Source organism: Calliopsis andreniformis, chromosome 3 (genome assembly GCF_051401765.1).
Source record: "Calliopsis andreniformis isolate RMS-2024a chromosome 3, iyCalAndr_principal, whole genome shotgun sequence".
NCBI classification, from domain to species: domain Eukaryota; kingdom Metazoa; phylum Arthropoda; class Insecta; order Hymenoptera; family Andrenidae; genus Calliopsis; species Calliopsis andreniformis.
Window position 1 is genome coordinate 15,809,349 of NC_135064.1, and position 24,032 is coordinate 15,833,380.

The 24,032-nt window shown below is 42.7% G+C and overlaps 1 protein-coding gene across 12 annotated transcripts in view; it reads right to left on the minus strand.

The window, feature by feature from the left end:
* Positions 1–24,032, minus strand: part of Dscam2 (Down syndrome cell adhesion molecule 2) — a 99,243-nt gene that overhangs the window by 19,547 nt on the left and 55,664 nt on the right. For all 12 annotated transcript variants that reach the window (XR_013003550.1, XM_076392953.1, XM_076392951.1 and 9 more), the window contains exons 2-7: positions 16,271–16,621; positions 12,526–12,690; positions 5,445–5,591; positions 5,234–5,351; positions 2,229–2,390; positions 1,669–1,952 (exon numbers count right to left, since the gene is read on the minus strand). Coding sequence is in view for 11 of the 12 variants with exons in the window: in XM_076392953.1 (XP_076249068.1) it covers positions 1,669–1,952; positions 2,229–2,390; positions 5,234–5,351; positions 5,445–5,591; positions 12,526–12,690; positions 16,271–16,621 (1,227 nt within the window). In the remaining variant the exon portion in view is untranslated. The remainder of the gene's footprint in view (positions 1–1,668; positions 1,953–2,228; positions 2,391–5,233; positions 5,352–5,444; positions 5,592–12,525; positions 12,691–16,270; positions 16,622–24,032) is intronic.

The window sequence follows — 24,032 nt, forward strand, 5'->3', positions numbered from 1 at the left end:
GCCTCCTCCACTTCAAAGCGAAACTCTACTCTCTTTCTCTTTCTCTCTCTCTCTCTCTCTCTCTCTCTCTCTCTCTCTCTCTCTCTCTCTCTCTCTCTCTCTCTCTCTCTTGAGGTAACGGGCCACGTGGCCGACTTCCTATTTCCACAATAATCGAGTTCCCTGTTACGCGATCGGCAATGCTCCCTACCGATCACGACGCTCTGTGCCACTTTGACGCGCTGCCGCTGCGTCACTTCTGACACGTCACCTTCCGCGTCTTCGTCACGGGCTCTTTATCGATTCGGGGAAGTATTTCAAGGACAGTTAGGTCAGAGTGCTGGAGGTCGATGAAATTGAGGGACTCATAAAGGAAACAACCCTTGCTTTCACGATCTTTCTTGTGAGAACATATTCTTGTGGTTCTCTGCACGTTGCAAAAAGTTAGTGGAAACTGTGTGATGAAAAATTTAATACGAAAGGGATAAAATTAGTAATATTTCTGGAACTAAAGAGAGGAATCGACAGACTTCAATTACGAACTTTTTGTTATTAATTTCGTAGATGTCTACAGTCGTATCTAAGCAGGTGTCTCACATATTTGCTGACTTCTTCGATTAGGTAGAGACAATGAGAGTTTGCTACGATGAAGAGGCTGTTCATTTTAATAATAATTCTAATCCCAGCCAAGGTCGTTCAACCTAAATTATACTTGGCTCTCATTTTTCAGTACCTGCATCAGTACACACATCTCACGTTCTTTGAACAGATGGTACTTTTCGTTTGAAGGTACCGAGCAGCAAGTATCCGCACGTTAATTGTACGGAGTGAATTGTGCGCGGCAGTGAAGTCAAGAGAAACGGAAAATGAATCTTCGCGGATGACCTAATTCGCTTTGTGCCCCGGCGAAGGTGGAAAAGTGAATTTATACGTATGCATAGACCCTCCCAATTCAAGCCCTCCCACTCATCTGCAATTCCGATCGAAACTGCTCCGCAACTTTCCGCGTAATTTTCCTTTGTGCAGTCAAAGTCGAAATGAAGCTGAGTACGTGGAATTTGGTAATTGAGATCGGGTAAATTGGATCGAACGGCACCATGCTCGCATTGCCGCGTTTACGTTCCGCGAGAACCACTGGATTACCCTCTGCCGAGTTCTCCGCTTTGCTGTTTGCCTTCCCAGCCCAGAAATGTAGAAAAGTTATAGGAAAATTAGATTCCATGCGATACCAATGGTTCAAACGTATATGTGTTAGAAGGGGTGCAGTCATCGTGAATTATTGAGTGTCAGAGGTGATTGACATAGCATAGTGGAATTCAGGTCTGTGTATTTAGTAGGTACTACGCGTCAATGCAGGATCCCACATTGATGACTAGTAACATATTTATCAACGAGAAAACAGCAAATTCTGATTAATTGGGTGTGGCTTAATTGATTAATGTAGGCGTACAAAGTGTTTGAAGTGTACGAATTTCACCCTGCTGAGTACACCGATATATACCGATGTCGTGTGTTATGTGAAGTTAGTACATCGTCAAATATTTAACTTTTCAAGCTTTCAAACATTCAAACCATTTGAAGAAATTCTTACATTTTTTTCTATAATAATTTTATCACTTCAGCAAAGTTCACTACTATACTGTAACGATTCTACGAGACACACAGAGAGGAGGAATATTTTTTACGTACCTCCCAACTGAAGCTCGGCAGAAGCCTGTGCAGTATCTCCCTCGGAGCGTCTGACTATACACTGATACATTCCACGGTCCTCTCTGCCAATGCCGTTGAGCCTCAATAATTCCGATTGTCTGCCAGTTCCTGGCAGCTGTCGACCGTCCTTGTACCAAGTAACAAAGTGTGGTCCTGCTTGTGGATGTGTACTGACCTCGCATCTAAATTCGGCATTACCTCCTAAATGGACGCTCAGTAACGGTGGAGTCACCTCCACGTGCAACGGAGCAGTCACGATGAGCCTGAAAAAGATGACCCTTTGTGTCAGTATTTTAGCTCGAGGAACAGGGATACATGGATTGAAATTTGGGCCAGTTTGATAAATAAAGTTATACAGGGTGTCTGAGATATTAGCAGTAAAATTTTATTACTTTAGCTTTTGGATTAAATGGAATATATTTTAGCCGTCATATTTATATTAATATAAAAGAGCAAAGTGGGCGTTCTTTAATAATATAAAAAGTGATGGCGTATATGTTTTAAATGAATTAATAAAAGTAGAAGTAGCTTATTGTTACCGAATTTCGGCACTGGCTTCGCCACCAGGGTTAGCCGCAGAGCAACGATAAATGCCACTGTCTTCCAACGTCACAGCCTCGAGTGCCAGAACGGAACCAAGCAACCTGGTCCTGGGTCCAGAGAGTACCAACATTGGCTCGGAACCAGTTTGTACGTACCAACTGAAAAGAGTATGATTAATTCGTGAAATAAAATATAAACTCTACGTAGTCTAAACAGAACATAAATCTTGAAATAAAATGTAGAAAGTATAAATTTTGGGAATACTCTCAACCCTGAAATTGAATTATGTCCTCTTAAACGTCTGAAAGTCTCGGTTAAACTGTAATGAAAGCTTCATTTAACAAAGTTTATGATTAATCAGCCTTTTATTTCTTACTTCGTCAGCCTTCTTAATAAACACGTAATTCATTCTCTTTCCCCAGGAACTAATTTACGATCAAAGTTTGAGGCGAGTACTTCTCTGTACTTTTACTGTATTCTGGAATATAAACGCCAACCAGTTGAACTAAACGAAATCTCCTATCAAAACTGAACAATTCCTCTAGAAGCATCAGGCAGAATATAACGCAAGAATACTTTCCAGCAAATAGGTTCAGGAAAAATGATCGAATACTCTCATTAGACTAGCCAGCCTTTAATGCAGTCTGCACGATTGCAAGTTAATGCGTTTTTCTACCTTTGCTCTCTTTCCCTCAGCTACTTCGATTTTCCTGAACGCTTTCTCGCTGTGTCGAGACGGGGAATAATTTTTCATCGAAAGGCAAAGCGGCTTGCGGAGGAAAGAGGCAAAGCGAGACGAAGGGGGGCTCCAATTTCACTGGCTTTCGGGTACGTCGACCTAGAAACGACATCAAGTCACATCCACTGTCGAGCATTTATCCCCGCGACTCCTCTTTCTTTTGGCTTCACAGCTTCTTGACAGTTTTCGATCAGCCCGCTCGATTCGATCTCCCCGAGATATCGCTACTTTCCTTCCCTTTCTTTCTTTGCTTCTTCCGCCTACTTGTTTCTCACTTTTCACTTCACTGCTCATTCTTCGCCCACTTCGTCCTCTGGGACTCATCGATACGTAATGGACACAAATTCCTCTGGGCTTCTTAGTGTAAAAGTTCAAGTCGTGAAGTTGAAGCTTGATCCTGGTCGGACGTCGATAAGGGAGAAAAGAAAAATAATATTCGAGAGTTATAGAACTACTCCCTGATCTGATTTCCTGTGAACGTGGATCGTTATCTTGAAGTTCGTTTTGTTTTTTTCTTCTTTTTTTTTTTAGGAATTCAGATGGCAGTACGCGTTAACTTCGATTTGAAGTACCTGGAAGTTTTCTACTCTGAAGAAGTTTGAAGATCGATTTTTTTTACTACGGATATCTGCGAGTTTTCTATATGATCCGAATATAAAATTTTATGAAGAATGTTTCTGCTAGTTACGAGTTATGTGTCCCAGATGACCCGCAGTGGATAAATATTGTAGGTATTCGATATTCATGAAATTGTAAAAATAACTGTGTAAATTTAGCGCATGGAGTAAAATTTGATCGGATATTCCATTACTAAAATGGAAAGCCATTGTTTACTCCGAGAGGATTAATTTAGTTTTCGGTTCAATTTTATCTGCTATAACGCTATCAAATTTTGAGGTATCTTTTCGCAAAAATTATAATACAAAATACATGTAGTAAACATCACTGTAAATTTTCATCCTATCAAAATTTACAGTTTCACTGCAACGTCAGCCACTGTGAATTTATTAATACATAGAACCAATTCCAAAGAGCATAGCAGTTAAGTGTTAAGAATCTGAAAACTCTCTATGCATCATATCGCACTTACAAGTAATATCCACTCCTGTGTCATGAAGTATCAGTTCTATACAATAAAATTGCTTCGTCATATTTTTCACAAAGCAAAAGTCTCTCGGTTGCTAGAGCTCAGGTTGCGCCATCGGAATTGCCAATAAATTTTCATCCTCCCCAGATATTTCTTGCCGAGTGCATGTAGATGCACATCCGCCGGGCAAAGGAGATCCGGAAATCCCAAGAGAGAAAAAGGGTCTAGAGTCGAAGGCTTCTCGTCGACCTGGAGCGACATGGAGAGTTTCCGATTGTGCACCGTTCGCGAGGTTTCACGTTCGAGTGCTCCCACTTTTCCTCGATCAAAGTCGCGCCCAGTCCTTATTCCTTTACTCACCTTCTACCTCGACCATTCCCCTCTTCGATCTTCCTTTTCGCCCTCCTCCACTCTCCATTTTCGCTCTCTCATCTGCTCCATCCCCTTCCGTTGCCACCAAGAAACGGTCGTAAGTCTTCCTTTCTCTTGTTTCCAAGAAGAACCGACAGATTAGAGGCAGGCAGGCTGGCTTCCCAGACTCCTCTTTCCGCGAGTTAGTATGTACGTGCTCCTTTTTTTATTGCCTTCCGAGGCTGTCCCAAAAGTGCCGAGAGGAGGCGCAAATTGCTTTGTATGCATGGAACGATGGATGCAGAAGCATCTGCAGCGCTCGCTTCAAAGGCACAAAGACACGGCTGTGTGCTTTTTTCATCTTACGTAATGTGCAGTCTTATCAGGATGGTAAAGAATGAACGATGGCGTGAAAATTTAAACTGATTTTGATATATCAATGTTTATCCAGCTAATGTTGTCATATTGAAATATATTCGTGAATATGTGCAATGTAGCAATTGAAAATTTCGTTCCTCGATTTTCATGAATCCTGTGTATGTTTAGTTGTTTCGGTTTTGCAAACCCAGTATTATATTTGTTTACATGGTCGATAATAATAGAATATCTATCATTACATTCAGAAACAAACAGCATATAGGTCTACCATTATGCAGAATTATTGCAACGATTGCTCGAACGTGTTTATAATTGGTTCAGTTTGTACTTGTCAATCTGTGGCGACTTGCAAGCGAATAAAAGTAGACAGATCTTGGGCAATCTGGCCCCGAACAATTGGACGCTCGACGAGATTGCGTTAATTAATCTTCGAGATGGAAACTCACCGATATTCTGGAGTAGGGCAGGCCTGCGCCACGCAGACTAATGACGTTGATTCATCTTGAGCGACGTAAACTATGCCGGAGTTTTCAAGAATCACCGGAGGCATCACCCCTCTGTGATCTGCAAAAACCAGGGAGGATTGATTACTGGGTCGAGCATCACCGCAAAAAAATCCGCCAGTCACTTGACGATGAAAGAACCGAGGGGACTTACCCGCTATTCTGACGTTGGCCACGGAACTGACGACGACCTGTCTGGTGAGACGATGCATCGTTCGACACCTGTAACCGTGTATCTGGTCGCTGAACTCCAGGCTGTGGACCAGAAGTTCACCCGTGGGCAGTAGGTGAAATTTTCCATCTGGAACAATCGAAATAAAATTGCATTTCAATTTTAAAGTACGCATGCTTGCATTGCATAGATGTAAACTAGTAGGATTATTAAAAAAATATTGAATTTAAGACACTAATTTAGTATTAGGTCAGACACACGCGAACACTATAATGATCGTGATTAAACAGTTGCTTGATATTTAGCATATTAAGATGAATTCATTCAGAGACTTCAAATTTTTAAATTTTCGAATATTCAAATTTTGAATTAACGAAATTGCAAAGTCCCTTTAGACACATATTCGATCCAGTCTTTTGAATTTGAATTTTTGGAAATCTATTGAAACTAAAGATCTAGTACAACAGTAGACAAAACATGGTACATATAATAATTAATACTTGTATGTATGAAATACTCTTCCAATGAAATATGATTCCTGTCACGCAGGGTTTGCCATCAAGTCTAGCCTCTTAAATCAGCCTATTAATACTTCCTTCAAGATCTAAGGATCAATAGCAGTCACAATATTCAAACCATTTCCTGTTCAGAAATACATAGTTTTGCTCCCAATATCCCGTATGTCAAGAGGATAAGACTTGTGACCGAAACTTCAGCCGCGAGAATAACGAAAACTATCAGCCTCAGTGCTAAATGGGATTAAATCGTTCCCCGAGAGGTAGTACGTCAAGTGAATTATTTAAGCGAGACACTGCGATTCCCTAGTCGACAGGGAACACCCGCTCATTCGGCTAGGAGTATAACACAGAACTCCTAAGTCTTTGTATTATTCATATCTGTCGGAGCAATAATTGGTCCCAACGTTTTCCAATAAAGCAGGACGCGCGATTCAGTATTATCTTTAATAACTCGCCTTCAGCAGCGCGTTGGTTTCGCTGGGCACGATATTTTGCTCTAACCGAACGATTTTACTGTTACGATAATTATACTAATTCCAGGATTTCCAGTGGCCTGTTCGAGGTGACACCAGATACGATCTCTCGGTTCTTGTACTGCTTAAGCCGCGGCCGTTCCTTAGATAAGTCGTAGCAACGCTAATGACGGCAGTTATCCTAAACATTTGCAGTCGGTTTGCGAAACTCCCACTCAAGGGAATCTTTAACGTGGCTCTGCGAATACGCGATTAGTTTGCGCGGCAGAGATCCTTTCACGCCCTTTCTCCTCCTGCCTCCAGCGATCTTTGTCATTTGTCTTCCTCATATTTCTGTTTTTGCCCCCTTATTCATTCTCGTATTTTCCCCCAATTCCTTTCCACTCGCTGCCCCCCTAATGACCGCTTCTACATTTTTTAGTTCCCCACTTTGTCACCTTTTTCCTCGCCCTCGCTTCACCAGTTTCCCGGGCTACTTTTCCGCTGACTGCCATTTGCAATTTTCCCAACTGTTTGCCTCATCCTTCTTTCATCCCCAATTTCTGCCTCCCTTATTGTCACTCGTCATTCTCAATTCTTTTGCAAGCCCATCCACGATCCCGTTCATTGTCTCTCTTACGATTATCTCGGGTCCTAAATTTCTGTCCTTGTGTTTGCCTTGTCGCTACTTCCTCTCGGTCTTAATTTCCTCTATTATCTTCGTTATCCCCACCCTCGCGTTTCTTAATTTCTCGCAGAACGAGCTTAACTTCTTTCCTCGTTCCCGATATCGCTCGCAATTCCCCTCGCTGGTTTCCTGCCTCCCTGTCGTGAGGAACGTTTTGTCCCTTTCACCCGCTCGCTTCCGTCCCTCGCGTTTCCGTTTCCTTTCTTCTCCCTCGCGCCATCCAGACTCCGCGCTCGCGTTATTGCACCCACGCGCGAGGGTATATTCGGCCACGAGACATTAGCACAGCTAAGACCGGCTGAGATAAGCGGCCCTCCTAAATAGCGATTGTCGGCCAAGTCAGCCGGCTTGGATGGGTTATGTAGTTTCGGTATTACACTCGATGCTGCTACCTATGTCTGCTTCTCTCGGTTCTATTCAGGGTAGATAGGCCGCGTATGTACGTTACATAGAAAGGTATATGCGCGTATGTACCAAGCTCGGGGAACCAACGGCGGCTACCTCGAATTACGTGTAGCCAGGCCAGCCCGCCATTAGTAAGATGGACACGCTACGCTTACAGAAATGTAACATTTCGAACTGTTTACAAGAACGTAAATATGCCAGACAGGTTGGTGGTAGACCAGGACGGATCGGTTAAACGTAGGAGCAGATTAACCAGGAGTTATATCGCGAGCCTCGACTTTAATATCTTCGGTACAAGTATTGTTCCGTGGTTGAATTTAACGAAAGGGTAGGGGAGATCGTTGATAATCATTCGTCCATTAATTTACGATGACAAATTATTGTCCATTAATTTAGGAAGGGATTGGCCCTTAACTGGTGTGGTGCTGTCACAATGACCTCACTTATCATCCTATTCTCTAGAATAAGGCTGTACCTTAAGGTTCATTGTTCGTAGTCTATGTAGCTGTAGAATGATTGGATCAATTGTGAGAGTAGTGGGAGACATTGTGATATTGTGGATCCCTCCCTTGTAATTATATTATATCATTTATACAATAAATGAAGGGCTCAGAAGCAATGTGAAATAGTATTTAAGATACTTCTTCTGCTTTCAGACATTTATGCTGTCTTTGCTGAATTTTATTAGGCTTACTTTCTGGCACTTCGACTACCATACGATGTTGAAATTACATTTCCTGTATTTTATTCCAATTTTTTCGCTTTCTGATACTGTTCTGTTTGTGACAACATTTTCCTTTTAGAAATGTTTTATATCACCCTCTATAACTGTATAAGTTAATGCTATTTACATTCATATATAAATGAAAGAAACGATATCCAGGTCACGCCTCACCTACTTCCTCTTATTCGACAAATTTCCCGAATGTATTATGAGAGGAAACAGTATCTAAGCAATAATACCGATCTCGACGCTTCGAAAAAGGATTTCTCTCGATGAAAGACACTGATATTGGCGACGAAAGTTTGCTTTAGATAGCTGCGTCAATTTTTCTGGAATGAAGAGAGCGAAGAACCTATAAACAAGAATATCCAGGGAAACAACTCATCCTTTCCCCAGCGATTACAAACCATATTGAAGTTTATCAAGCACCAACAGTCTGTATTATTTCTCATTCAAAAAGCAACCGATCAATGCTCACAGCTTCTCAACGATTTCTCCGTAAATAGAAATAAAAGCGAAGCATGTTTCCATGCTGTTCGTCGTAGAATTTTCAATTGGTGCGCCGAGAAAAATCTCGGGTACGACGTTCGACGTGCTTGCGTAGGGGCAACAATGAAGCGGTGCAACACAATCGTGTCAATGCCATCCAATACTTTATTTTCGCGCGCCGCTTTTAACGAATCGTAAGCAGCGAGCGCAGGCGACTTTCAGAGAATTAATTCAAACGCATTACAATATCTGGCTCGTGTCACAAAGACAATTCAATTGGTGCGGAGCAATTAAAACTTCTCGGTCATTTCCCGCGACAATTTGAATGCATCTATACGTGTACGAACCCCATGAATGTAAATGTTCGTCAATATTTTTTCCTTTGTTTCCTTTTATTTTCCCGACTGTTACTATAGAACATAGAGGTGAATATTACTATCAGTCAAATTCTTACCCCCCTCATTTTTTTTAATTTCTCGATACTTTGAGCTCTCCCAAATTCAAAAATATCAAAAAAATCGATGACTGAATTCTGTACGTAAGGTAATTGACTCGATACTCGATCAGTACACAGTAGTCATTCACTTCAACAAATCTATCTGCCTGAGAGCCAGACTAATCCAAGTCTAATTTCTTCAAAATTAAATTTTTTACAAGACCTTACTGTTTTCTCTTCATTTTACTAAAATAACAGGAATTTACTAAATTTACACCATAAATAAAGGAAATTAAATAGTATAGACTACTTTAACTACTACGTTAAAAAATAGATAGTCACATTCCTCTTTCAGCTCTCCTAAAACGTAACAGAAAAGGATTTCAATGGCATTGACTCTCAGGTACTGAAATAATGATTTCAAAGTATTTACTTATCTATTTTGTTATTAAAAAAATTGTATGATGAGATATCTTAACCTACTGTGTATTCAATTTAAGAAAGTTCAAGTAACACCTTAGCTACCTTATTATTTATTGAAGTCATAGACTACTGGCTACAGATCCAGTACCTAGTAAATTACCCTACGTATATGTTTCCTCTGTTTTTTTTTAAACGACTCTTCCAATGAATTTGAGACAGTTAGGGTCGCCTGACTGCGCACGTACATTCCTGCAGGGAATGAGCCGTTCGAGCAGAATTAACTGCAGCCGGATTTCGATATATGTGCAGAGCTGGATGTAACAGATATACGGGACACGGGTATTGTTTCGATTTGTATCAAGCGTATTATGATTCCGGTCAGAAGATGGAGTTTCCGTCTAGCGAGCTTAGGAGATCGGCGAAAGCGGAAGAGACAACAGAGGGTGAATTTAATTTCGCGTGAATCCTCGGTACACTGAACACGTCTTCGTTTCGATTGCTATCTCGTTCCAGGACTTATTCAGGATTTCTTGCATTTTTATTGTACTCCCAGTTGTCGACAGCTCGAGTTTCTTGGTGTATCTGTGACGAGAGACGACGGGGGACAAAAGATGTTGGAATATAGGGAATTAACAAGAATTAGTTCAGTCAGAATTGGTACGTGAAAATATAATTGATGTTCGGAGCAATCGGAGAGATTGATGGATGGTGGCTTTTGAAGAGCACTGGTTATGGCTATTTTAGATCTATTAATTGTCAGTGACGTTAATGTTGTTTAAAGTACTTGATGTAGAGTCATTAATCTCTGTAACCTCATTAGTTGGAGTTACTTTCGTAGTTCTACTAGATTCGCTAATCTTGAGTAGTTTGAATAGTCCTCAAGCATAATCCTAGAAAATCTAAATAATTCTAAGGACCTCTGAAAATAGACTACAAAAAACACTAATCTCAATAGTTTCAGTAATCAACTAGCACCACAAATTCTAATATTTCGAGTAATTAAAAAAATATTCTAAAACACTTTTTCACAGCTGTAGTCAAAATTTTACTAAATACAAATGATATCAAATATTGCAAGTTCACCAAAACATTTCAGAATGTAGTATTAAAATCCATCCGCCATAAGCAGACACGGCCGATTCAAAAGTCAAGCGGATATGCAGAAGAACAGCGGAACAGAGCGATACGCAGGGAATTTTATGTCGCCATACGATAACAGCGGCAGTTCACATGCTCCAATATCTTCGTGTCGAGAGTGGCGCGCCCGTTTTTACGGGGTCTTTTTGCAGCGTCGCATAAAACTTACGCCAGTCCGCCCGTTCCTCGTTCGAAAACCGAACGACAATAGTCCCTTGGAAAGCAGCCAGCCCTGTATATTTTCCTTTGCCGCCCGTTATCGACAATGAATATGTTCGTCGGCGGTGCACAATTATAAAATTTATCGAAACGCCGCAGAGAGGGGGCGAGGCTACAGAGAAAGGGAGTAGACAGTAGACAGAGCAGACAAGCTGAAGTAGAAAAATAATTACCGGTGACTTTAGAGAGAAAACGTAGGATCGCGGAAGATCGCGCGAGATCATCGTCAAATGGCATTAACAACGCCGCGGCGCGTCCAATTAAAAGGATTACTAATTAAGCTTACTAATTAATGGCGCGACAGCCGAGCTCAGCGATATTACGTTTTAATTACCGAGTATCATCTTTTTCAATCCAGCCATGGCCACAGCGGCGAAACAAGCCGGGGACGTTCTTAAATCTAATTAATTTCTACGACTATTAATGAGTAGCGTGGCGCGTTACGAGGTTGACGCTTCTGCCGCCTGCGCCGCTGCCAGACCCTCGCCCGTACAATCTCCGACCTACACCACTGCGGAAGGTGATGCAAGATTATTGTGGATATTAAATTTCAGCGTAGCCAGGCCGGCTACGCCCGTGTGCCGGATATTAAATTTTAGTCCCAGTAAGCAATGGCGCGGCCTCGCATAATAGTTGCCCCGTTGCCCTCCACCTGTACGCGAAAATCGCCCGACCGCCGCTTCCCCGTATAATTCTTCGTGGCGTGCACCTATCGGCCCTGTTACTGCATCTGCGCCCCACTCCCTGGAATGTCTCTTGGGCTTTTATTGCCGTCTCCTACCACACCACGCGCGCGACCCCGCGGAATATTACATTTTGGTAGATAGGCGAAATTATCGATTATACGATAGCGCGCGCCGCTTTTCATATAGAATAATAGCGTTCGAGTGGCCGAGTGCCACCGAGCCCAGGCTATTAGCTCTCCACGCATGTTCCTCCATGAGTGCGCCTCTTTTTTATACTGCACACTCCCGAAACGTCGCGATGAATGTTGCCTCTCTTTCTTTTTTTTTCTTTTTTTTTTCGCTGGCCGCGCGCGTCACTCGCGATCAGTCTGCGAAATTAATTTTCAGGAAGACGTACGGCCCGCCCTGTGTAATTATAGTCGGGAATTTTTCCCGTGCAGCGTCGGTTCGTGAAAAAGAGTGGAACGGGGAGGAAAAAAAATTGTACTGTTTTTCGCGGGGAATGGAAGCAGCGAAATTAATTTTTAATTAAAATCTATATGTTCCCGATTGCTTTTCGTAAAAATGATGGGAGCATTGAAGAAATATTTGCAATTTCGTAGGGAAATAAGGTCGTATCATCTCGTTTAATCTTTGTATAGTTTCCCGCACACAATGTATGGAAAATTGATGTATCGATGCTATCGGATCTCATTATCGAATTATGGTAGAACGCATCCCACTATCGTGAAACTTAATTTCGGTAAGCGAAAAATGGATGAAGATAACGCGAGAGTACCCTCTATGATTCATGTTAACTGCTTATTAGAGAGATAATTACCGTATAAATGAGAACGAGATTATTATCTTTAATGTGAAGAGATTTATGTCTGAGATAAAATCTTACCTCCTTGTAGAGATGGGTAAATGTAAAACGAAGGCTCCTGTAGCCAGGAAACAACGCGCACCAAGTCTTTCACGAAGCTAGGAACGACGCATCGTAACACCGCCGTACATCCTCTCGATGCACCTCCGATCACCTCCACGTCGACTTTGTATGCTTGCGCCACCACTGTGAACAAATAAAAGAAAGGTTGTTTATATTTGCCTCTTCAAAAATGTAACTCATTTTTCACAAGAAGGATAAGACGCCATGTAGTACTATTATTATCAGACTGCGCATTTTTATGAATTTATGAAAATTTGCATCTACAGTGTAATTATTATAAATAAAACTTCAACGTAGTACATAAAGTAACAATATTCATAAACTGATCTAAAAATTATATCAATTAAATTTCAATACAAAATAATAGAGCATAACAATAATCACACTCATGTACATTCCGCTATTATTACTTATTCAATCAAGAACAAATTGATCCTTCCCCATCGATAAACCACAAGCTTTCATCCCCGTCGTGCCCAAATTTTAAAGCTGCCCGTTCGAAGCTTTAGAACCTCTCTTCCACAAATTCGCATGCGTTTCCATGAACCTCTTTCCACAACCTTAAAAACCAAACGCTCTCCTCGTTTCAGCATCATTTCTACCCAGTGACAGCAAAACTCCAGCATAACCGTCAAACATAAACGTAACGACGGTTAAAGCGAGGTCTTTAACGAGCGTGTGCGCGGCGCTGTGGCCGTCAGAGGTCGCATTAATTTGAACATTCGACCTAGTGTTGCGAAACAGGGCCATTCAAATAATCCCACGGCAGGATGGGCCGCGGTGGCGGTAATTAAAACACGTTACACGATTCGAGTCGGTGGCCGCGTGCGAATCGTGTCGGTTTCTGCGTCGAATCGTGTCGCTCCGGAAGGTCGCGGGCGTTGCACATATGGGCGCACGCGTGCACATAGAGGAACTTATGTGCAGGGTGTCACGTCGTTACTCGTCGTCGACAACCGGGTGAATCTCGACGTCGACGTCGGGGAAGCGGCGAGGCGTGAGGCGACGCGGGCGTAACGAACGCCTCGTCCTCCTCGACGTCTGCCGGTCGTTTTTCTCCTCTCCTTTTTTGTTTCTACCCGTCGCCCACCAAGCCGCTCGAGAGGCACTATACCCTTCCGGAGATTTTATTTACGTGGAAATTCCAAGGGCGACGGCCAGCTGCCAGCGACGCTGCAGTCGCGGTGACACGCCGACGTCGCGACGCCGGCGAACCTTCTCCTCTCGTGTTGTGCACCGTAACACGCTGAATTTCTTCTCGTCGCTTCTGCAACCTTCGACTCCTTCGTCCTTCATCTTCCTCGCTGCCCCTCGCGCGTTTCGCTCCAGTATTCCGACACGTTCGTTTCCAGCGGAGTGTCACGCTCGCGGTAGCGATATTCGGTCAATTTTTCAGGGGATTCTCGAACACCCCGCGCCTTTCCCAGGGAATGTTTTCCACGTCTCCCTTCTCTGCCCTCCGTTTTACGGGGAAACTAATAACGTTGATCGGCGGCACAGTCCGGGGTTTCAACGCGGCACCGACGCCGATGGGAAATTCTTCTGGAAATTAAAACACTTAACGCGCGCGGCTGTCGAGCGGTTTTCAAAACGAAATTGGAATTTCAGGCAGCACTATGCGTCGATTTCCATGCGGGTCTGGGGAGGATGAGTGGTTTTCACCTGATTCGTTGTATGCGGTCACTGTTCAATTAGCGTTTTAGTAGCTGTTCTAAAATGGTATTTGTTTGACCATAGAATACCTTTCGGCTTTTAAGCTACTAATTTTCTGTTTCGTTGGGTGTATTCTAATTTTGAAAAATTTATGTTTTTGAGGGGCTTGAAAGTAGCTCCTGTGGTTATAAATGTTTTGAGGCTTTTAACAACTTGAACCTTCCTAAATTTAGTTCCTCTAAGGTTACGCAATCCTTCGAAATATTTGTCTATATTCTCAAGTATTAATCTATATGGAAGTCTAATAAACTGAGGAAAAATTCGCAATAAAGAACGCGGAATATTCGATAAATTTAATAACGGTATTTTTTGCTTCATTCAGCTTAGCCACAACTTTACTCTCATCGATAGCCGACGCGAAAATCCGCGAGTTTGAATTTGTCAGCACATTTAAAATTCCACTGACCGTAAACCTCGTCTGAACTTTTCAAGCTATTTTCCCCCTCCAGACTCGGTAACACATTGAAACCCTTTTCCCAAATCGTGGCAAAGAGTGCTCGCCCCTGTAAAAGCGTTCAGGGGGAACAGATATCGACGAAATGGGGTGAAACAGGCTGCTGAGTTACCAGCGTCGCACGACAAATCGGCTTGCAATGGACCGAGAAAACTTTCGTTCGGAGTAGAGGCAAAGGCCAGGAATTTCTTTCGTTAAATCGAAAGCAGGAAGTAAAGTTTTAATTAACGGCCACACGTCCAAGCCAGAATTTTATAGCCGCGAGGGAGTAGCTGGCAATCCTGAAAGCGTCGAGTCGACCTCCCAGCTGACACGGATTTGCATTCAGATTGCATTTTTTTTCTTCGTTTTCCTCCTTTTTTTTTTTTTTTAAACAGGTAATTACACCGAGCTGGCCAGAGGCCTCTGGTCCGTGTCTCATTTGCATTCGGTCAGTTACAGGACATCCTTCGTCTGGATTTGGATTTCGCTGCTTTCTTCGTTCGAAAGAATACGACCAAACTGCGTCCTAACGATTTTTTAATTATTTCTCCTATCATTCTGAACGCTCGGGGTGCAATCAACGTTCGCTCGCTTCGTTTAGCTGGGTTTCACGGCGTTGGGTAAAAATAAACGGAACGCAATCAGGGATGGGTTCAAGCCCCGACGATTGAGCGACGATTTGCTTTTATGTTCATTATCGGAAACGCTTGCTGTCGTGGACAGTGCAACACGATGAAAAGGCAGCTGCACTGTTAAGATGAATGCAGTCTTATTTGTCGTTGTTTATTCAGCAGGAATTCAGTGCAAATAATGACGATTTCGAATTTTGTGGGGTTGAGAGGTAACTTCTATACGCAGATTACTGATGCGTGTAAGTGGAATGGTCTAACATTAATCATACGTGTGTCTTTCTACTGCGCTTGATTACCGAGGTTGTATAGGTGTATGTACGATAAAAATCATACTGCATAATGTAAACACTCTGATTCGATACGATCCACTTAATTTATGAACCGATTACTTTAGTAGTATACATGCATGCAGCTTTTGACAAACAATAATCATAAATGAATGTTTAAATACTACGCATTACTGTATTAATTTAAGCGAATTGTGTTAATATTTAAATATAACCTGTGTAATTTTGTATCGAATAATAACAACTGAATGCTTATTGTGCATGCAGCGTGCCATAAAATACAGAGATGCAAAGTGAACGAGTGCAAAATTATGTAAAATCATTCTTTCGAGCAGCTAATCTGAAGAAAAATTTCAGCAATATTTCGCGTACGATGAACAAATTACTATTACGACCTTTTCTTTCCAAAACTATTGTGAAAGTGGATAGGCACAATTTGCTCTTAATTTTTTATTAAATTGTTCTAATTCTACGAATCAAATTCTTAAATTGCTTTTTTCAAATGATTGATGCTTCGTAGAAGATTAGTTCTTGTAAGTTAGATTTTTCAAGGAAACGCATATACTTAGCGTGCTTCCTTTCACCTATTTAAGGTCTTTTGGGGGGATTATTATTACTGATCGATAGATTCTTACCTGCTCTGACCTGCACGTCACGGCTGAGCACTCTGCCGACGGAATTGCTCGCGACGCATCTGTAGGCCGCGCTGTGCACGTCCTGCCGGAACGCGGCGGCAGGAAATGGCAAAAGGACCAACGTGCCGTTCCTGAGCACCCTCCGTACCCCTGGTACGTCGTTCACCGGATGCCCATCCGCGGTCGACCAATCGATGTTGGGCGGCGGACTTCCTGTCGCGGTGCAGTCCAACCAGGCGCCGCTCGAATTTGAAAATTCCACCCTCGACGGCGGCTCTATGACGAAGCTGGGGCCGCGCAAATGCGCGTCGAACCCGTGGCCACCCGCGGACGTCACCGCCGCGGCTGCACCTGCGAACAAAACGAACGGTCACCGTGGAAAATTCGCATAAATCGTCCCGCCGGACGACCTGATTGCGGAAAAGCTGCGCCGGCGAATTGTCGCTCGTCGAGCCGCGAGAATTTAATTGGAGACGTAAATTTCGTTCCTCGAACCGAACCACCCTCCGTTTTTGCATATTTTCTATCGTCGCCAATAAAATATCACCGGTGGAAATGTTTGCCACGGTCTGCGCGCCGTTTCTTGACGCCCAGTCGGAATTGCGACTGTAAATTTTCAAATAACTGAATCCCGATGACACGCTTCGACGCCCGACGTGCGTTAGATTGTTACTCTGATATTTTGCGGTAAATTACAGCTCTGGTGTTTCGCGTTAAGTTACGGCTGATGTATTCGATGTTTTACATTTTTGGTGAAAACTGAATTGTAGATGCGTTCGTCTACACGTAGATCATTCCTGTAGTCAGATGGCAAAGCCTGATACGCCACTTTTTTTCTACATCAAAATATGTAATGTACTCTTCCATACACATACGAGTACACTACCGTGTAATATATTACGATATATAATTAATGTGCTAATTGCAATACAGTAGAGCCTCGATTATTCGAACTGGATTTTCCTTCATTTTTGTCATTTAGAATTTTCAGTATTTAGAGTACTAGCAATGAAACTATACAGGGACCACAAGCAATCCTCAAAGTATCATTTAGTAATAGTTTGTCTAATGTAAAAAGAATTGATTGTTTTTGAGGTTAGTCTTAATTCTGACTAGAGTAAATCTGACTACAGATTTATTCTAGGAATCAGTTTCCAGGAAGTGGCAAAGCTTATTTGATCCAAGACTACACTAATTTTTCCCCCGCCAAGATAGTCACAAGAAATTACAGGGAAGTCCTGTGTAATTCTACCTCCAGCGCCAGTGTAGTTATTAATCAGTTATTGACTTGTAGCAAACTCCCGTTTAGATGCGAAATTAACTGAAACGATTCACGCGTCGCAGACTTGATTATAGGGAGCAGTTCGTCGAGTTTCAGAATTGATTAAACGCTTCGGTTATCGCGACTCTCGAACGAAGGATGGTCGTAGAGGCAGCATGTCGGGCAAGTTATCCTACTCGAAGTGTATCAGACACGTGGTACTTCGACATAATGCTTTGATCGGGGGTGCGAAAACACGAGTCAGCAAGTACTCGGCTCTTGCATCGTTAGAAGCCACTTCAGGCTAATAACTCCGGCCAGGCCACTCCCCGTCGAGAGTGCGGTATAATTGTCGAGGTATTCGTACACGGTTAGCAAAAGAAACTATGAGTGGAGTTCAATATGAGAGTAGATAGAGTGTCCTCTTCTCGACGATTGATATTTAAAGGCTATCCTGCCTTGTCGATTTTGGAGTTCAATATTCGAAAAAACTTTCAGAAGTTATTTCAAATCCAATTGAAATTAAAAGTAAATAGCATCTGGTTCTATTACTCAAATATTATTGGTCTAGGAAGAGGTCTATGTGAGACGGTGGATTCTTTTGAATATTAGAAATACAAATCACAGGATAAAAATAAGGAACGCTCAACTCATAGTAGGATTAAAGAAACCAAGATGGTTCAATCTCCTTCTGGCTTCTGTATTAGGTGAAATATCCACAGGAGAGATTCCAGCTTCCTCATATTTTCCCCAAAACTGTGAACTACCTAAACTCCACGCAAGTCACAAAACTTAAAATACCTCTGCTTGGCCAAGAAATACAACAACCTTCCCACTAACACAAATACAAAGTCACCTCACACTACCGATAATACCAGATTTCATTAAAATTCCGCTTGCAATGACTCCGCTGTTAAGCCACAATTTTTTAGAAAGCCCCATTCATTCAGTTTTAAAACGTGGGTTCTAAAACCCGCGTATCGATCACGGTTCCCCTTGCCCGAGTGTTAATTAAAAATTCATTTATCTTAAATTCAATCTCGCTCATATGGAAGGGGGCGAGGGCATGACGTCTAACGGACGTCTAAAAAATTTCCGCTGCATCGCGCGTCTGAAACGGAGGAACGATAATACGAAATTAATTCCACCGATAAACGGGAGGGCGTGATTTTCGAGAAGATAGAACGTAGGAGAGAAAGACGAGGAGGGCGGGTGGCAGTAGCTATTAAAAAAGAGCAGTGTCGCGGCAATTCACGAGGCGAACCGTGTAGGGGAGGACACGATATTGCATATCTCTAGCGCACCGTCCATAAGTGAGGAGAACGAGCCGGGTTCGGTGAAACGTGGCACTCATAACGACGTCCAAGGGACGGACGTAACTCGTTTATAACGACGTTCGAGCAGCGTGGTCGTGCACGGGAGAGAGAGAGAAAGAGAGACAAATAGAGGGATTCGCGTCGCGACCGAATTTCGTAATACCAGCGTCGGCCAGTATGCGCGTCGCATACAAAACACAAAGTATGCAAATCCCCGCTGCGTCGCGCCGCGCCGCGGCCAGGAATTGAAATCCCCGTAGTGTCCGGCAATTACAGAACGTCACGGTGACTCGCTTCCGGAATTGTCTCGAGCACTTAATTACTAATTCCAGCCAAGTATTTTGGTGGCCAGCTTCACCGTGAATTTCACGCACGCTACCCCCTTTTCTCATCCCCACCCACGCCTTGTCGTTTTATGGGCACACGAGCACGCTGTAATTAATTTCAATTTTCCCCGAATGCTCCGCTCCCCCACGCGTGAATGGGAAATGAGGAACGGTGGTTCTCCTTAAAAAACAAGGAAGCGCGAATTTTAGTCATTTAGGCGCCACTCGTCTCGGTGCGTTAATCGTCCAGATATTGCGATATCGGACCAGACTGAATGTTTTACGATTCAATGCGGCTAATTAGTAAGTTATGCTTAAGCTCATCGGGATAATTTCATTCGGTGTTGGTGTGTAATTAAAATGCGAATTAACGGGGAAATTACGAGAAAAATTTCTGTTTAATTGAGGCGAGAGGAAAGCGACGTGATGCGTGCCGCGCGATGGCGGGGCAAATGAGGGAGAAGAGGACGTTTTAAGCGAATAAAAATGGGGATGGCTTTTCGTCAAGTCGGTCAGTAAAGGGTTGCAAACGAGTCGAGCGCTTGGCAAAGTCGAGGGTACACTGTGTGTTTCGCCATTTCGTTTTATGGCACACGAAAGAAGGCATTAAGCTGGCGAGTCATTGCCATAGGGTAGTGTATGGCCAGCGTGGTAACCAACAGTAATTACGAGTGTAACCTTAGAAATGGGTCTTCATGTTACGTTGGTTTCTCCTGTCACAGACGAGTGTACAGGATACATAGACTAGACAGCTAATGGAGTTTCATATCTCATGTTCTGAATGCCCACTTTTTGATAAACTACTTGAAAAATACTGATTTTCGAGCACCCTCTGTTGTAAGTGCTATATTAACCAAAATATGCGTCGGATTAGCTAGCATATCTGAGAAATAGGTAACAAATATAAACGAATACGTAAATAATAAATTCTAGTGATGAATACGAATCGTTTAATAAGGGTGATCAAGAAAAATCATTAAGAACTTTAAGAGTAGATCATATACGTGCTACGGGGACCTATGGGGAGATAGCTGGAATCAAAGTCACAATGATCTTCCTCTACAAAAATCTTAAAGCATAAAATTTAAACTGGTAAGCCAAAGATATCTGACCAACTTAAATTAGTAAGCCAAAGTCATCTGACTAACTTAAATTAGTAAGTCAAAGACAGCTGGCCAACGGTCAAGCTATTCACTAGCCAGAGTGGTTCAGAGTATCTCAGGACAGTCCAGCATAGTCCAAGAAGTTCTTCCAGAAGATCACCAGGACGATCTGCGTCCTTTAGAGATACTACAGTGAGTGACCAGAAGAGCAGGCAACCAATCACTGAATTGCGAGATTAATTGAAGAATAATGTACAGAAAGTTAATTTCCACATTCATTAAATAACAATTATAAATGTTGATAATTTGTACAAGTGCACATTGTGTGCGATTGTTATTAACAATGTGTGTACCAGAGATTGTTGTTGTGATGATTATTTAATAGAAAATATCAATTTTTCACAAAATACTGCTCGTCAGATCAATCTCGAGATTCCTATCAGTCAAAGAACTTTTCTGATTGGTTCCCCTTCTTCCTCGACAGAGTATAAATACCCTTGCAGAAGCATGAGTGTTTCACTCGTCACGGGCCCTCCGGCGGGTGTGGACCCTCCTCGAGATTCACTGGGGGGACTCCTGGGTCTCTGACTACCTTAGACTGCCCCGACCAGTGGGCAGCTTGACCACTAATCATCCTTGACCACTGGAAACTTTTACTCAACTTTAAAATTTATTTCTTCTATAATGCTTATTTTATATGTACCCTACCCCTTTCTTCTGTTTCCTCTATCTTGTATATACCCTGCCTCACTCCGATCCTCGATATTATACTTTCCTTCTTTATTACTGTTTAGGTCTGCATCAAATTAAAATGTCCCATCCACCCATGGATGTCATTGACATTTCTACTTTTACATTCATACGACTATATACATATTATTATACAGTCTATTTGCTGTGTACTCGTCTGTGCTCTTATTTCTACAGCGAGCTTGGGGTAAATAGTGACTGACCAGTGGTGAATAATGCAGGAAGTAAAAAATAAAGAAAATGGGAAACTGAAAACAGAGTAGAGAATAAACGTGTTAGTAGCTAAAGAGTAGAAAGTTCAGAGAGTATCGAGAGAGAGGGCGAGAGAGAGGTAGTGATAGAACAGAGGCGAGAAGGGGAGAGAGCACTCGACGGGTAATAGCTCCCAATTACCATAACGCTTGGCTAAGCCGACTAATCGGTTCCGCTTATGCCGACCGGCAAATTATTATTAATCACATTGCACGTGGATTACCGTTTATGCGCATCCATAGCGGTGGCATTTGCACTTTGCTCTATGTCGCACATCTACGGTTCTACTCCCATGAATTTCCAAATCGGCCTTTGATCTCTAACTGTGGTACAATCGGATTCTTGCGGGAGACTAGTCGCTTCAGACTTTGTTCCAGCCTGAAATTTACTGGTAATTCCAATCATTCAAAATTTAATAATCCGATATTATGTATGAAATTCCACTTGTAATAATTGTATTTATTAAGTTCCACAAATTCAACTCAAATTTGTTCAAAATGTGACTAATGCAAAATTCCGTACTTAAGTCACAAAAACGTCTCTAAAACAGAAATATTTGACTTGCGTGGTTTTATCTCACAAATATTATCAATATTGCATTTAAACTTTGAAAGTTCTAAGGTGCAAAAATCTGACAACCTCTAAATAATTATTCTTCAAATGTAGACATGCGAGTCCAAGCTAGAGAATTCATGCCATCGCTCCCTCGCTCTATCGATGGATGGAGAGATTAATCTATTGTCGTAAATCATCGTGGAATTTCCGTGCAAACGACGGCTCGACCGTCGGGGTCGAGAAAAATTGATAAAAAGCTAGGATTATATTCGGGACAAGTTTCCTCCCGTGAAAAATTGGGTTGCTTCCAGAATCTGACCTTTTGTGGGGGTCTCGTAGCGTCGGTGGAGTCAGTTTCCATGAGACGAACCAGCTCTCGTCGGGTCCGGCGTAGGAACTTGGAATCAATAGGCGGAACAAACTGTGTAGGATGGGTAGAGGTCGCTGGTAAGATTGAATTTGCAGAGTCTGCCGCCCTTGTCGGCGAGAAAGCACCGTCTAGGAAAAAAAAGGGAAAGAGTGGAGGGCAAATCCAGAACGGATTTGCGTCTCCCACGGAGGTGAATCCTCGCGAACCTCGTCTGTTTTCCCTTTCCTCTTCTTTTCTGCGAAGGCACCCACTGTTTGCTCAACCGATCAAGACAGCAATTATTTGATCCGGCTACTACTGCTGGTACCCCCTCGCGAGCCATGTCTTCTTCCAGGCTGCACCCTTCCCGTATTCCTGTGATTCTGTCGCTTCTCCCCCGCAATAATTCAATATCCCCACAGCTGAGCAAATTTTAAACATTAAACAGCATTTCAGTAAATTTGCCTTTCGTTCCATTATTCCAATTACGCGTCCAGGGATTGCATATGAATGTTTATGAGTCGTTCAAAATTTAGATTCAGATCTTGGAAAAGTTTCATTATGTAATGAAATATCAATTATTATTGAATCAGAAATAATGTAAGAATATGGTATCAACATTCTTTTAGCTCCTTAAAATGTGAGTATTAGCGATCAAATTCCATTAGAAAATCGATGCATCTATTCACCGTAATCTTCCTCAGACATCCAGCGCTATAAAACCAACGAGCTACAAGTTATCCCTAAAAGCTTTAGGATATTCTCTGAAGCATCTTCCTCCGTTCCAATAATTTATTCCAGCGGCGATCGTTATAAGAACACAGCTTACACATGCTGCACCCTGGCGAAGTGTGTTCTTTTAGCCGTGAAATAACGTGGCATTAATGCATGTCCTATCAGGTTCCTGGGACGTCGCTGGTAGGATAAGCCACGCGATAAATTCGAGGTATCTTGTCGTGCATAGCCACCAACGGATTCATCGGCGTATTTTAGAGGACACTCGAGTCACCTGAAATATTCACCTCGTCCCCGTGGGTAGGTCTTGAGTCAGGCTTCTCCTCTCTATCTCTCGAGGGCTCTGGGTTTAAAGTTTAAGGAGACCTGCTCGCCGTTGTGCGACGTCGTTGTGTTCCTGCCTGTGCTGGGGAAGAGCCTCGAGCTCGTTCGAGGTCGATACTGCTTCGTCTTTCGGCTGGAGAGTTTAGCCCGCGGCTACGCGCGCAGTCGTCTGTTGCAACTTTCAGACGTACCGAGTTCAGCTTTACTGTCACGAAGTCGTGGAACATGTTCCAGAACCTTCGTGTGCACATATTAAAATATAGAGAACCAGACACTGAATATGTCAAGCGATAACATTTTCTCCCTTATTTTCCAGCCGACCAGGTAACACTAAATTGATCATGTGTATCCAGTAAGTTCACAGAAGTTGATCACTGAGGATGGTTCAGTTGCAAAGAATGAACGAAGAGAAGAAAAGGCGAACGATCAATTTCAGGAAGCGATGGCACAGAGCAGCTTGGACAGGAGCATAGTCGACGGCAACAAGTTGCGAAAGTTGTTTAGACGGCCTCGAACCGGTAGGAGAATCGCTTCTGAAAAACTACGACCGTGTAGGGACACGAGCGATTTTACAGCATGCAGCTCCGTGGAAAAGTTTCCGTGACCGGCAACAAGTTGGGAAACTTCTGTTATGACTGTGCCACCGCTTCGGGAACGCTCTGCGAGAGCGTTTCGAAAAGTGTCGAACGACTAATCTCGCGGTTCTCGAGAAAGGTCGATATGAAACTACGTGAAAGAGTCCAAAGTTTCGCCGATCTTTGGGAACACGGGCGAGTTCATCAGATAAGCGA